General features: G+C 39.1%; 1 protein-coding gene across 2 annotated transcripts in view; it reads left to right on the top strand.

The window, feature by feature from the left end:
• The window catches only part of CDK8 (cyclin dependent kinase 8), a 76,322-nt gene that overhangs the window by 19,045 nt on the left and 40,560 nt on the right, over nt 1-16,717 (top strand). For both annotated transcript variants that reach the window (XM_040266767.1, XM_040266766.1), the window contains exons 2-3: nt 5,074-5,149; nt 16,001-16,111. In XM_040266767.1, coding sequence (XP_040122701.1) covers nt 5,074-5,149; nt 16,001-16,111 — 187 coding nt within the window. The remainder of the gene's footprint in view (nt 1-5,073; nt 5,150-16,000; nt 16,112-16,717) is intronic.

Raw genomic sequence — 16,717 nt, 5'->3', positions numbered from 1 at the left:
GGAAAATTATGTTAACCAGAATCATTACATCACATAATTTCTTTTTTTGTGATGGAAATAATTAAGATATAGTCTCTTAGCAACTTTGAAGTTTATAGTACACTGTGCTGTGCATAGATCTCCAGGATTTTTTTTATCTGCTGGTTGCAAGTTTTACCTTTAAACAATACCTGCCCAGTCCCTGAGCCCCTGGTACCACTCTTCTGCTTTCTCTATTTACAGGAGACTGCACATGTAAGTGATATTCTCTGTCTGATTTATCTCACCTAGCAGTGTCTGGAGAAGGCAATGGCAACCCACTGCAGTACTCTTGCCTGGCAAATCCCATGGACGGAGGAGCCTGGTGGGCTGCAGTCCATGGGGTCGCTAACAGTCGGACACGACTGAGCAACTTCACTTTCACTTTTCACTTTCATGCATTGGAGAGGGAAATGGCAACCCACTCCAGTGTTCTTGCCTGGAGAATCCCAGGGGCAGGGGAGCCTGGGGGGCTGCCGTCTCTGGGGTCGCACGGAGTCGGACACGACTGAAGCGACTCAGCAGCAGCAGCAGCAGCATAGTGTCTTCAAGATCCACACGTAATCCAAGTTGTCACAAGTGGCAGGATTTCCTTCTTTCTCGTGGCTGAATAACATTGATCCTTTTTAGGTGGCCCGTTACCCATCTTCACTGGATGCTTGTAAAATCTGCTGCTTGTCTCCACTTTTCTGAAATACCTAAATATCCTGTCTTGATGTGGGTGGGCTTTCACTCATTTGTGATGGGAACTCATTGAACCCTTGTAGTGTTACAAATCCTGTCCTTCAGTTGCCGGAGTTTTCTTGAATTACTTTGTAAGTTTTCTGCCTCTCTTTTCTGTTCTTTTTTTTCTGAAACTCCTAATTATTTAGATTCCCTGGACTGGTTCTCTGATTTCTTTGTTTTTCTTTCGCATTTCTCTGTGTTTTACTGCTGTTTCTTAGGCTCTCTCCTCAGTTTATCTTCTGCCTAGCCAGCTCTGCTTCCAGAGGGATATTGTCCTCTCAGGTCTCAGCTTTGAGGATTTGACTCTGAAAATCCAGTGGGTGCTCAGCTTTCCATCAGCTTCTTCCGTTTTTTTTTTTGGATCCTTGTCATCCGTTATTGTTTGTCCACTTTCGTTCTAGTTTCCAAATTTCTGTGCCATCTTCTCTCCCATTTTTCTTCCTTATAAGTTTGTGCCTTTTCCATAGTTTTAGTAGGGCCTAGGAGGGGAGTCAAGTTTAATATGTGTGTTCAGTACTCTATTTTACCAAAACACTGCTCATTTTTGTAAGCACTCCTTTGCAGCCATTAACTTACCCCCACCCCCCACCGCCATCTGTTAAAGGCAAGTGTTCATCATGGCTGTACCCTCCTTTTTTTGGTCATGTCACATGACACACTTTCTCTAGCTTTGTTTGCTTATCTTTAAATGCAATAATGTTTTCTTGTCATCCTCATTTGTTTTGTACACTCCTTGAGGTGAGGCACACATACTCTGCGCCCTTTGGAGACAGCTGACATGAAAGTTCTGCTCCCACCCCGCCTCTGAAAACAGGCAGACCTCAGGGCTGTCCGCGTGTTTCCATGATTTTACGCAGCTGCTGCTCATCTTTGCTCTTCTCCAAGCAGCCAGACCCTGCCTGTGCCTCAGTATTTTTGTTCATGCTGTTCCGCCTTCCTGGGGTGTCTCCTGTAACTACTCATTTCTTTCCCCAACCCCTCTTTCCTTTCCTGACAAGCTTCTTTAGTCTTAAGACCTTCTGGTTAAATATACTCTTGCAGAAGCTTTCCTTCAACCCTTCAAGGTATAGCTGAACATCCCCTGTATTTATAGTACTTTATATAGAACCCTGTACTGCAGTTATTATTGATAGTCTGACTACTACGACTAGATTGTGACTCCTTTTCCTCTCTAGTGTGCCTTTGTGGTTAAAGAAGTGTGCTCCGCACATTACCAAGTACTGTTATATTATGATGGTAATTAGGTGAGTTTTAAGAAGTTGTTGCCTTTTTGATAATCACACATCTTTTAAGGTTTGTTTTTTTTTTTAAAGTATTCTCCCATTTACCTTTCTTTCTGATAACTTTTTTAAAAGATAAAACATGTAACTACTTAGGGTGAGGGAGAGAACTGATTGTAGATTCAAAATTTTTGGTTCATTTTGAAGAAGTTTTCACAACGCGGTTTTTAAAGAAGAGAAAGTCCAGAGGTGGTTGTTAAGGGGGTGAATGAGTTAGTCTTTGGTTTTTTTCCTTTCCCACTGCTCATTCTCTCCACAGAGGGCTCTAGTTTAGAAGTCATTCTCAGCAGTAGCTATAACAACCTTTTACACTCCTGGGTTGACCATCTGTTTAAATTAGTACCTTGCACATGAACTGTCTAATCCCTGGTGGATTTATTCTGATCCCAATTTCATTTTGTTTCTGTGTCACTTTCTTTAATGCCCCCTTTAAGTTTTCAGACATCATTCCGACTTGGTGAACATTAAGTACAGATATTCTTAATGTATTTTTAATATAATGTGTGCCCATTTGTGTGCTTTGCTGGAAAGTACTTGTAGATCTGATTGTCATAAAACAAATCTCTTTTCAGAAAAACAATGTCATTGGGATTTGATTTTGTAATTAAAGATAAGGTGTAAATATGTAAGCAAAGATAAAGCCAGGCAAACTTAATAATTTAAAATAATAACGTGTTAAATAAAATTAATTGATTTTCTAAGGAGTTACCCTTTGTTTAAACCTTCAGTTTTTTCACCAGCTCTATCACCCTACCCTTTCTTTTAGTATTTGACCTCATTTCCAACATCAGAAAAATATGAAAGCCATCAGAATGAGACCTCCCTGGCTTTTGCCTCTGAACCCACCCCTCTGCACCTGTGTCCTCCTTGGTCTTCCTGTTAGTGATATGATGGAGAAGCATTTGACCTCGCTTGCAGTCTAGTTCCTCCCCCCCCACCCCCACCACACCCCCAGCATTTCAGTCTCTGCTTTTCTCATTTTCCCCTCTCATTTCCTTTTCTCTGGGCTCTTCCTCTCAGCACTTAACATACTCGAGTCTCTGACACCTTAAAATGTGTTTAATCTTGTGTACTACTCCAGCTGCTGCCTTATTTTATCACCTTCAAAGAATCACGTACGTCTCAGTTGACTTAATGCCCAAGTCATTGCTCAGCCTTCTGCAGTGTAGACTCTGCTGCTGCGTCACTGCAGCTATTTTTGCCTAGTCCCAGCATCCCTCGGTGACTTCATCATTGCTAAATTCAGTGGATGCTGCTCAGTCCTCACCTTACTAGGCTTCTCTGCAGCTTTGGATACTGTTTACTATTCTGCCCGTTTCTGAAATTCTTTTTCTTGCCGTTCCTAGTCTCTGATCTCCCCTCATGTACTCTCCTGACTTGGATGATGGTATGTATACTCTAATATCTTCAGTTTTCTCTTTGGTTGGGTCTGTTCAGCTTGCCCTTCCCACACAGGTGTCTCACAAGTATCAGACTCAGCCTGCACGCGTCAGAGCGCTCATCTTCCTGTTCCCTCTGACCTCCTGTGAATGATGCTGTTAGCCTGTTCCCTGAGGCGGGAGCCATCATCTGTGACGACTCCTCCTTTCTCACCCCCAGGATTCTATCCTGGGGGCTGTGGTGCTGCTTATGCGGCTCTAGCCGTCTCCTCTGCAGCAGCCAGCATCACCTCTCACCTGAGTCATTCCGACACTGTTGACTTAACTGATCTCTCAGCCTCCTGTCCTTCTCCCCACCACCCGCCGCCCCAACACACACCTCCCTAGCATTCAAAAAAGGTAGGCAAAGATGTTTTCCCCAAAGGAGGATTGCTGTTCTCCTATTTAAAAATCTTGAATGGAGCACCTCCTCTTGTTCTTGGAGTAAAAAGACTCGTATGATCGGGTTCCTAATTATATCCCCAGCTTCATCTCCAGTTATTTAATGTGACTGTTTTTCAAATGCTTTTCCCTCCCTTCAGGTGATAAGGCACACTGTGTTTCCCCCTTAACACGCACAGCACAGTTCTCAGAGTGTGATCTGGGAAGCCCTAGGTGTCCCCAAAATCCTTTCAGAGGATCTGCAGGGTCAACACTGTTTTCATAACAGTGCTGTATTCTGTGCTTTTCCTCACTCTGATTCTCACGAGTGTACAGTGGCTTTTACTCAAAGGTGACAAGGCAGGTGATGATGCCGTTGCTATGGTGGCTAGTGGGTATGTGCTTTTGTAGGCTATGTTTTTAACAGCTCCCATTTTTTAATTCTAAGAGGGTTAATATTGATAGAACTTCTTCAGGGTCTTCAGTGACACCCAAGAGAGAAAAAGGGTCCCGAGTCCAGAAGGTCTGAGGACTGTCTTTCAGGCCTTGGTTAGTTGGGATTTCCTCTGAAGAGACTTGGCTTGGGTCTCCATAGCGTGACTTTTGGTCACCTCTGCGGGTTGCGCCTTGGCACATATCCTGTGGTGGGTTGGTTAGTTACCTCTCACCGCTGGTACACAGAAAGCTCCACCATGGAGGTAGGAACCCTCGGCAGTCCCCAGTCCTGGAGACAGTGAGTGCTCAGCGAACACAAGCTGAGTGAATCTCTTTGAAGGTATTTGGGGATATGAACTTATGTTTAAAATCATAACCATTTTGTACTTCATGAGAGATGCATTCATTTCTTAACTTTTTTGACCCCTTAATATCTGAGTGGGTTTTAAGAAAACAAGTTTCACTTTATATGCATTGTGTACATGTACACACACACACACACACAGGTAAGCGTATACATATTAGAGCAGAAAGAACCTTACTTGTTGGAAGTCAGGGGCTTCATTTTGGAATCTTCTTTTTCTTCTGTGCAAATAAGCATAGACCCTTGGACAGGTCTTTTTATTCCTTTGAATATAACTTCCCTCATCAAATAATGTAATTGTGCTGGATTATCTAGAAAGTTTTTCCCATGTGAAAATATGTGATTATATATGAAGAATGTCAAAGTGTATGTGATTCCTGTTTCTTTATATATATTAAAATGCATGTACATTTAGATTTATTTATATATTAAAATCACTTTGTTTTCACAGGAAAGATGATAAAGACTATGCTTTAAAACAAATAGAAGGAACTGGGATCTCTATGTCGGCATGTAGAGAAATAGCAGTAAGTGAAGCTCTTTTTTATCATCATTATTATCAACTGACTTATGCATATCAATTATAAAAGTCACTGAATTGTATTTGTCACAAACAGACATTAATTGAAAGTTGAGAAGTATTTTTCATATCAACTATTTATAGAAAAGTGTAAAGATGGTATGTAGTTCTAGCAAAAATTGCTATATAAATTAATTGATTTGGGATTAAGTCTCAGTTGTTTATATAAATATATATATATTTTTCCCAAAATGTCACTAAATAGATAAGGATCCAGTTATTCTTATTTCATTGTGTATAATAAAAGTATTTATTATATGTTAATTCACATAAAATTCATGTTTCTATTTTAATAAGATGAAATTATTGACATTACTTATGAACTTAAAATGAGATTATTTGATTTTCATTGTTTCTGTCCTTTTGCATATGTAAAATTATATACCCCCTTTTTTGGAAGCATATCATTGCCATATGGTAATTACAATCTCATTTTGATTCCAAAGGAAAATATTCTTCATGTTAATGCATTACCAAATAATTATTCATACATTTCAAGTGAGATTTTACTTCAGTTTTTACTATTGGGAAACTATGGGTCCAGACTTATCTTTTCAGTCTCTAGTCAGAATATTCTAAAATACATATTATAATAGTCTTCACTTTTATTGCTTTCAGCCCTCTTTCTACAGATATAGGCTGTTATGGCCTGGAGGTATTAATTTAAATAATTTTACTCATTTAACAGCTTCTATACCATTGGGTTTTCAACTAATAGTCAATTATTTTGTGTCATGTTGACAGCAACTAGACCAAGTTAAAGTATAGAAACTTAGAAAAGTCAAGAACCCTGACCTTAAGTGTTTACACACTGATGAGAAAGGACACTCATAACTCTTATAGGAACAATATAACAGGCACTATGATAGAAGTGACTTGGAAAAGGGTATATATACATAACTAGAGAATCGAAGAGGGTTTCAGATTTTGGAGGCCATGTAAGTATTATCCCCACAAGGGAAGAATAGGAGTGAGATGGAGGGCTTCTTAACCAAAGGTATGCTGTAATGAAAACTGTATTTCATTTCATTGATAAAATTCTCGTATTCTTGAATCTTGAGGTAAGATATCTGTTCATTAACTGTCAGTTCTGCAACTTCTACTATTTTCTGTGTTCCAGTCAGTTGTAAAGAATTAAAATCCATTGCAATATGGTGAGTGATGTTGGACGTCAGGATAGTGATGACCTTCGCAGGGGCAGAGAAGGAGCAGAAGGACAGACAAGGGAGCTTTCAGGATGCTAGTGATGTTCTGTTTCTTGGTTTTGCCCTGAGTCTGGTCATGCGGGTTTCACATGTGAAAACTCACTGAGCTGTGTATTTACCATTCATGTGCTTTCCTCTGTCTTTATTATTCGTCAACAAAAAGTTTTTAAATCAACACTCCATTCATTTCAGAAACAGTCTTAGTTTTTTATCTGTGTTGATAACTGTAAATGCAGTTAAGCACAATAAGGAATACTCCTTATTTTTATTGTACTTGATCATGGTTCTTCTACCTAAGGTGAGCAGAAATTTTTAATTTTGATGATGTCTCATTTGCTAGTTTTTTCCTTTTATGACTTGTTTTCTGTGTCTGGCTGAAGAAATCTTCATCTGTTTGCTGATTGTGAAGATATTTCCCTTTGTTTTCTTCTAAAGCCTTGCAGTTTTAGCTTTTATTGTAAGTCTGTGATCTGTTCACTTCATTTCTATTTGTAGTCTGATGTAATGCTTGAATGTCTCCTCCCCTCTCTCCATGTGAATGTACAATTGTAGCCTCATTTTTTGAAAAGACTCTTTCCCATTGAATTCCTTTGGCATATTTGTAAAAAATGAAATGACTGTAAGTGTTGGACTATTTCTGGGCTCTGTTCTGTTCCATTGATCTCTTTGTCTCTCCATGGCTGATTCCAGATTACTCTGCATTACACACATCAAGACTTGAAGTGAGGTGGTATAATGCCACCAGCTTTATTCTTTTGATTCAGGATTGTTTGGGCTATTTTAGGTTCTCTGAATTAGCATATACATTGTTGAACTGGCTAGTCATCTTTATTTCTAAAAAATGCCTGCTGAGATTATGGTTTACATCAGTTCAGGGAGAACTGATATCTTAATAATACTGAAACTTCCAAGCCATGAATCTTAAGAAGGTGTATTTTCCATTTTTAAGGTTTTTAAAAAATTTCTGTCAACGATGTTTTATAGTTTTTTAGTGTGGAGGCTTTACATAGTTGTTAAATTCATTCCTAAGGATTTTATGTTTTCTGTACTATATATGTATTATTTAAAAATATTTTCTACTTCTTTGCTTCTGTACTTAGAATTGATTTTTTAAATGTTATAAGTTTTTTTAAATCAAATTTATTTAGATTTATCTGATTTACCCACTTAGGTATATCTCCCCTGAGTATTTCCTTCATCCTTTTTTTATATATAATTTTATTCATTTACTTTTGGTTGTTCTGGGTCTTCGTTGCTGCATGGACTTTTCCTCTAGTTGTGGTGTATGGGCTTCTTACTTCAGTGGCTTCTCTTGTTGTTGCAGCACAGGCTCTAGGGCATACAGCCTTCAGTAGTTGCATCACGCGGGCTCAATAGTTGTGTCTCTTGGGCTCTAGAGCACAGGCTCCGTAGTTGTGGTGCATGAGTTTAATTGCTCTGTGGCATGTGGGATCTTCCCAGGCCAGGGATCAAACTCATGTCTGCTGCATTGGTAGGTGGGTTCTTTACCACCGAGTCGCAAAGAAAGCCCTAAAATGCTATATATTATATAAATTATATTTCTAAATTCACTGGTAGGTTTGGTGATATCTTGGAATTTCCTACATAAATAATTATGTCATCTATAAATAGGAATAGTTTTACTTCTTTCTGTCTATATGCTTTTATTGTTTTCCTTTCCTGTTGCATTGGCTAGAACCTCTCAGAAGATGTTGAATAGTGGTAAGAGCCAGCATCTTACTACTTGTTCCCAGTCTTGGGGGAAAGTGTTTTCAGTGTTTCACCATCAAGTTAAATGCTAGCTATAGGCTTTTTATAGATATCATCAGCCAAGCTTTAGGAAGTTCCCTTCTTTTTTTTTTTTGTTAATGGTAATGAATTTTGTCAAATGCTTTTTTTCTGCATGTCCTGAAATGACTGTATAGTTCTTCTCTTACTGTTATATTGGCTGACTACATTGATTACTTTCCTAGTATTTATCCAATACAGTTTTGAAATAACCCCTGCTTGATTATATGTATCACTTGATTTGATTTACCAGTGTGCTGTTAAGAAGTGTTAGGTCTTCTGAAGAATGTTAGTCTCTCACAAATGTATAGAACGGACTTTTGGACTCTGGGGGAGAGGGAGAGGGTGGGATGATTTGGGAGAATGGCTTTGAAACATGTATACTATCATGTAAGAAACAGAGTGCCAGTCTATGTTCGATACAGGATACAGGATGCTTGGGGCTGGTGCATGGGGATGATCCAGAGAGATGATGATATGGGGTGGGAGGTGGGAGGGGGATTCAGGATTGGGAGCTTGTATACACCCGTGGTGGATTCATGTCAATGTATGGCAAAACCAATACAGTATTGTAAAGTAAAATAAAGTAAAAAAAAAAAAAAAAAAGAATGTTAGTCTCTGATGATCATTCTCGTACTGCCTTTGTCTTCGGTATTAAAGTGGTGCCGTCCTCACAGAGCAAGTCAGGCAGCCTTTCTTCATCCTCTGTACTCTGATAGTTGCCGTGCAGTTAGCAGTTATTTTTCCTTAGATGCTTGACAAAATTCACAAACCATACATCTTCACATTTAGTAGTTTGTGTTTAAGTTGTATTTTTTATGTAATTTTTCATTTTGTTTAAGTTATTGAATTTACTGGCACAAGGTTAAGAATATCCTCTTACTGTCTTTCATAAATGTAGCTTCTATAGTGGTGTCCCTGTTTCATTGTGGACTTGGTAATTTGTGTTCTCTGTGTCATTGATTTTTGCTCTTAAACTTTATTTCTTTTGGCCTGCCTTTCTTATCTTAAGGTGGACCATTAGGTCATTGATTTTTTAAAAAACTATTCTTTTCTAATAAGGTGATTAAGACTATAAATTTGCCCCTAAGCTATGTTTTTCTTCATTTTTTCTTGACAAATTTTGTCACATTGTATTTTTATCATCACTTAGTACAATTTCCATTTTCTTTGTGAGTTTTTTCTTTTATTCATGGGTTATTTAGAAATAATATGGTTTAATTTTTAAATATGTGAGGCTTTCCAGATAGTTTATTGTTGATGACTAGTTTTTTTCCCCCACTACTGGTCTCCTTGTTCCTCTCGTAGCTCACCGCCTCACAGGGTTGCAGAGGGTAGTTAAGACCCTACCTAGATTACCCAGGCTCTTATCTTGGCTTTGGACTTCCCTGATAGCTCAGTTGGTAAAGAATCCGCCTGTAATGCAGGAGACCTGGGTTCAGTCCCTGGGTTGGGAAGATCCCCTGAAGAAGGGTTTGGCTACCCACTCCAGTATTCCGGCCTGGAGAATTCCATGGACTGTATAGTCCATGGGGCCGCAAAGAGTTGGACACGACTGAGAGACTTTCACTTCACTTGTTACCCTGGCTTCACCACTTACCTGGCTTGCAGGACCCAAAGCAGGTTATCTGACTTCCCTGTTTTAGTTTCCTCTTTGTAAAATGAGAGCAGTGGTATCTCACAGGGTTTCTGTGCATGAGGAGCGTTGGTCACTTAGGGCACGGTGAGCTCTGGGTACCTGTTGGCTCCTCGGTAGATGCCCGTCATCACTGCAGCAGCCACTGCGCGCAGACGGCCTGCCCACTTGAATTTATCTGCTGCCAGAGGACTTCTGTGGAAGGTCTCAGCACATTTTATATCCCGGGATCTTGTGTAGCACCTACCACAGGGCCTGGTCTGTGGCAGGTGTTGGGTAAATGAGCCCTGCTAAATGTAGTGCAGCTCCCTGGAAGTGCGTGAGTGTAAATATTTACTTAGAGGCAGCTCCTCACAGAGACTCAGCTCCAGCCAGCTCCAATCCCTCAGTGACCCAGCTCCCAGGAGAGCGTGTTGTACGTACTCAGTAGTAATAGCTATTTACTGTACTAGTTTGCCACAACAGAATGCTGCAGACTGGGGGACTTCAACAACAGAACCTTATTTTCTTAGTGGTGGAGGGTGCCTGCAGAGTTGGCTTCCTGTGAGACCTCTCCTTGGTTTGCAAACGGCCACCCTCTTGTGGCCTCTTCACGAGGTCATCTCTGTCTGCGTTCTGATCTCCTTTTCTTATAAGGTCACCATTCTGATTCGATTAGGGCCCATCCTACTGACCTCATTATACCTTAATTGCCTCTTTAAGGGTCTTATCTCCAAATAGAGTCATTCTGAGGGCCGGGGGATTAGGGCTTCAACACAAGAATTTGCAGACACAAACTCAGTTAAGTCTGTAACACTTTTATTACTACTATAATAATCATACTTACTCACTAGTAAAATCATTGCCCTCAAAGACTTACTATTTGACCAATCGGATGGCTTTTCTTAAAAATAGAAGTGAATTGATTTTTTTGATGAAAGCATTGATGTTAGTCCACAGTTCAGAAGCCAAAGAGTGTGTTGACGATGACTTTAGGTGATATATTTTGTTTGTTCATGAATTCAGTTATTCGTATATTCACCAGGTGTTTAATGAGTACCTTTCAAGTACCAGGCAGTGTGCTTGAAACTAGCAGTCCCGTGATAATCAAAACACAGTGCCTGCCACTGTCCAGTTCACAGCCTAGTATATATTTAAAATATCTGTGTCTCTGGATGAAGGAGAATTACTGCCTCTGGGGGCTAGGTCTTAGGTGTTGATGTTAGACCACAGTGTTGGATTTGTATTTTAGAAATTAATTAATTAACTTTGAAAGCATTTAAATCCTGATTCTAACCACTACTTATGAATGTGACCTTGAGCAAATTATTTAATCTCCTTACACCACCATTTCCTCTGTAAAACAGGAGCAGTATAAATATTTCATAGGGTAATTCATGATGGAGTGAGATAATGCATGTCACATACTTAGTCCCATTCTTGGCACCTGAGAAGAGCTCAGTAAAATGGTTGCTCCTGTTATCTTTTTAGTACAGGAACTCAACCTCATCTCAGAGGTGAGATTCAGGCGACACCTAAGAATAACCTACTTACATGTAGGTTTGTAATAATTTGAGAGAGCTTTTGCCAAAGCTTTGGAGTTTGTTTGTTATAATTTCCACCCTGCTGATTTCCAGAGAGGATTTGAAATAGCTGCCCAGCTGAGAAGTGTGTTCCAGTTGTGAGGTAATGGAGAAAACTCTGACCCAGAACTGAGATGAACTTAGTGCTAGGTCCCCTCTTCCAGCCAGCTGACTGGTCCCTAGTGACCCCAAAGTCCCGGCTTTCCTGTGTCAGATTCTTGGCCTTGTTTGTTAATTAGCAAATAGTTTTAGATATTGGCCTTAAGTTTCAGAGAATTTGTATTTAATCTCTAGAGTTTCATAAGTTTGAAGTTTTGTTCTAAAAGTAGAAATATATAACTTGAATTTAATCTTGTTCCTAAATAGAATAATCATTTTCCAAAGAATAATTGTTCATTTAAATGACTTCGTATATAGTCCATTCATAGTCTTTCTTTTGTGAATTCATTTCAGAGCCCCTGATACATTATTAACATTACATTTACTTGATACCTGTTTTGGTGACAGTATTCTTATAAAAGATATTGAAGTCCTAAGTTCTAAGACCTTAACTTTCTCACAGATCTGTCATGTCTTTGGAATACATTTGCAGGGCATGGTGTAAATCATTTCTAACTGATAAAGACAGAATATCACGCTTCATGAGAAGTTTTTTCTTATTGTTGCTGTTTTGGTTTTACTTGGTGGAGGGGGAATGCTGATGGTTTATTAGGGCCACTTAGGTTGCTAAATGGAGATAAAATAAAGGTTTTAAATAGAAGAATGTCCTTCTAGGAGATGACAAGGGTTAATAAGCCCTTGAAAGTATGCTCTACCTGGTTGTTTCTATTTGTATAAGCTCTTTATTATTTTATGAAACATTTATAAAATTTTAATCAACTTTGTAATGTAAATACCTAGGAAGATAGGTACTGTGTCTCACAGAATTACAGATCTTAATTCTCATCTGGTATTCAGTGGTGATGAATGTTGTTTTGTTGTATTTTCTAATGTTGCTGTTACAGTTGTCCCTTTGTATCCATGGATTCAACCAACTGCAAATAGGAAATATTTGGGGGAAGAAATTTCCAGCAAGTTCCAAAAAGCAAAGTTTGAATCTACCATGCTACAGCAACTATTTGTGTAGTATTTATATTGTGTTAGATATTTTAAGTAATCTAAAGATGATTTTAAGTATATGGGAGGATGTACATAGGTTATATGCAGATATTGTACCATTCTACATAAGGAACTTGAGCACTGGGGGATTTGGATACCCATGTGGGGTGGGGTATTGGGATGTCCTGGAATCAGACCTCCTCTGATATTGAGGGACAACTATAGTTAGTTTTTCAAAGAATTACAAACTACAGATTTAAGTGTATTGTTGTGTGATGTCAAAACATAGACAACTAGTGGAATGGGAGAAAATATTTGTAAATCATATATTGCTAAAGGATTAATGTCTACACTATATAAAGAAATTCAACTCACACTGTTCTCCATAGTGGCTGTACTAGTTTGCATTCCCACCAACAGTGTAAGAGGGTTTCCTTTTCTCCACACCCTCTCCAGCATTTATTGCTTGTAGACTTTTGGATAGCAGCCATTCTGACTGGTGTGAAATGGTCCCTCATTGTGGTTTTGATTTGCATTTCTCTGATAATGAGTGATGTTGAGCATCTTTTCATGTGTTTGTTAGCCATCTGTATGTCGTCTTTGGAGAAATGTCTATTTAGTTCTTTGGCCCATTTTTTGATTGGGTCGTTTATTTTTCTGGAATTGAGCTGCAGGAGTTGCTTGTATATTTTTGAGATTAGTTGTTTGTCAGTTGCTTCATTTGCTATTATTTTCTCCCATCCTGAATGCTGTCTTTTCACCTTGCTTATTGTTTCCATTATTGTGCAGAAGCTTTTAATTTTAATTAGGTCCCATTTGTTTATTTTTGCTTTTATTTCCAGTATTCTGGGAGGTGGGTCATAGAGGATCCTGCTGTGATTAATGTCGGAGAGTGTTTTGCCTATGTTCTCCTCTAGGAGTTTTATAGTTTCTGGTCTTACATTTAGATCTTTAATCCATTTTGAGTTTATTTTTGTGTATGGTGTTAGAAAGTGTTCTAGTTTCATTCTTTTACAAGAATGAATAGAACTGCCTTATGAGCCAGCAATCCCACTTCTGGGCATACACACCTAGGAAACCAGAGTTGAAAGAGACACGTGTACCCCAATGTTCATCACGACACTGTTTATAATAACCAGGACATGGAAGCAACCTAGATGTCCATCAGCAGATGAATGGATAAGAAAGCTGTGGTACATATACACAAAGGAGTATTACTCAGCCATTAAAAAGAATACATTAGAATCAGTTCTAGTAAGATGGATGAAACTGGAGCCGATTATACAGAGTGAAGTAAGCCAGAAAGAAAAACACCAATACAATATGCTGCTGCTGCTAAGTCGCTTCAGTCGTGTCCAACTCTGTGCGACCCCATAGACGGCAGCCCACCAGGCTCCCCTGTCCCTGGGATTCTCCAGGCAAGAACACTGGAGTGGGTTGCCATTTCCTTCTCCAGTGCATGAAAGTGAAAAGTGAAGGTGAAGTTGCTCAGTCGTGTCCGACTGTTAGCGACCCCATGGACTGCAGCCTCCCAGGCTGCTCCGTCCATAGGATTCCTGGCAAGAGTACTGGAGTGGGGTGCCATTGCCTTCTCCACCAATACAGTATACTAACGCATATATATGGAATTTAGAAAGAAGGCAACGATAACCCTGTATGCGAGATAGCAAAAGAGACACAGATGTATAGAATAGTCTTGGACTCTGTGGGAAAGGGAGAGGGTGGGATGATTTGGGAGAATGGCATTGAAACATGTATAATATCATATGAGAAACGAATCACCAGTCCAGGTTCGATGCAGGATACAGGATGCTTGGGGCTGGTCCACTGGGATGACCCAGAGGGATGGTACGGGGAGGGAGATGGGAGGGAGGTTCAGGATGGGGAACACATGTACACCCATGGTGGATTCATGTTGATGTATGGCAAAACCAATACAATATTGTAAAGTAATTAGCCTCCAATTAAAATAAATTTAAAAATACAACTCAATAACAACATCAAAAAACCCAGTTCAAATATAGGCAGTGCACTTGAATAGACATTTATGAAAAAGACTTGAATAGACATTTCTCCAAAGAAGATATACCAATAAGCACTTGAAAAGATACTTAACACCATGAGTCATTCAGGAGTGCAAATCAAAGCCATAACAGATACCACATCATACCTATTAGGACGTGGCTATTATAAAAAATTTTAGAAGGTAAATAAACGTTGATGACATTGCTGATGGGAATGTAAACGGTGAAACTACTGTCAAAACCAGTTTGGTGGTTCCTGGAAAAGTTAAACATAGAGTCATCATATGATCTCGCCATTCCCCTCCTAGGTATTTACTCAAAGAACTGAAAGGAGGAATTTGAGTACTCATACACCAGTGTTCATAGCAGCATTATTCACAGTAGCCAAAATGTGGAAATAACCAGTGACTGTTAGCTGATAAATGAATAAGCAAAATGTGTATATATGGAATGGAATGTACTCAGCCATAAAAAGCAATGAAACTTTGGTATATGTTACACCATGGATAAACCTTAAAGACTAAGATGCTTAGTGAAATAAGCCAGACACAAAAGGACGAATACTGAGTGATTCTGCTTATGTGAGGCACCTAGAACAGGCAAATTCATAGAGACAGAAAGTAGAATAGAGGTTACCAGGGGCTCACAGGGAGAGAAAAGTGGGGAGTTATCGTTTAACAGGTACAGAATTTCTGTTTAGGATGATAAAACAGTTCTAAAATGGATGGTGGGGATGGCTGCATAGCATTGTGAGTGTGCTTATGCTACTGAATTATATCCTTAAAAATGGTTAAAATGGTAATTTCTTTAAAATTTACTTATTAAAAAAATGTTTACATCATCTTTTAACATTATATTTATTTTTAATTGAAGGATAATTGCTTTACACCATTATGTTGGTTTCTGCCGTACATCAACGTGAATCAACCATAGGTATCCATATGCTCCCTCCCTCTTGAACCCAACTCCTACCCCGTCCCACCCTGCTAGGTTATCAGGGAGCACCAGGTTGAATTCCCTGTGTTGTATAGCAGCTTCTCATTAGCTATCTATTTTACATATGGTAACGTATATATTTCAGTCCTGCTGTTTCAATTCACCCACCCTCTCCTGCCCCCAGTGTGTCCATAAATCTGTTCTCTATGTCTGAATCTCTAATTCCTGCCCTGCAGATAGGTTCATCAGTAGCATAAAATGGTAATTTTTACATTGTATGTATTCTACCATAATAAAAACATTAAAGAAGGAAGCCGACTGAACAATAACAACAAAACTGACAGATTTACACAATTATATCTTTTTAGTATCTTTTGCCCACAGATTTGTATTCATTTGTATGGGCATCTCAAAATTGTATGGGTATTTATTAGATTTTTAGGATTGAGCACTATTAGGTTTGCATTGCCTTTGAGTTACAAACAGTGTGGGGTTTTTCATGTTACTTTTATGACAAAGATTTTTTAATGACTCTCCTTTGTTTTGCAGCTACTTCGAGAACTTAAGCACCCAAATGTCATCTCTCTTCAAAAGGTGTTTCTGTCTCACGCAGACAGGAAAGTGTGGCTTCTGTTTGACTATGCTGAACATGACCTCTGGGTAAGGCGCACCATGGTGGATGTGGGCCGTGGTTTCAGTCGGTATCTGCAGGACTAACTGGAGACAGTTTGGGGAGCTCATTGTAGTATTAGAGTTATTACTTTAAGATAAAAGGGATCTCAGAATGTGGCTGAGAAAGTATGAAGGCTAGAGTATTGCTTTGTATTTTTACTTTTGTTCTTACCAGTTTGACATGCTGCAGAGAACAAAAGAATCTGAAGAGTATAAACAGCTCTTCAATATTGTTTGCTAGCTGTGGATTTTGACAACTTAAAAAAAAGTAATAACTGTTTTGTTGTAAGATTTAAAAGCAGTGTATTTCCTTTTCTGCAGCAAAGAGAATCTAAGATGAGAAGGTGATAATACCTTGTGTAGGGACCTGAGTATGTTGTATTTATTTGGAGAACTAGATTGAGATTTGGGCTTCCCTTTTGGCTCATCTGGTAAAGAATCTGCCTGCAATGCAGGAGACCTGAGTTTGATCCCTGGGTTGGGAAGATCCCCTGAAGAAGGGGAAGGCTATCCACTCCAGTATTCTGGCCTGGAAAATTCCATGGACTAGATAGATAGATAGATAGATAGATAGATAGATAGATAGATAGATAG

The sequence above is a fragment of the Oryx dammah genome, unplaced genomic scaffold (genome assembly GCF_014754425.2).
Source record: "Oryx dammah isolate SB20612 unplaced genomic scaffold, SCBI_Odam_1.1 HiC_scaffold_24, whole genome shotgun sequence".
Classification (NCBI taxonomy): Eukaryota; Metazoa; Chordata; class Mammalia; order Artiodactyla; family Bovidae; genus Oryx; species Oryx dammah.
Note: the sequence above shows the minus strand (reverse complement) of the source record. Positions and strands in the feature narration are given on the sequence as shown.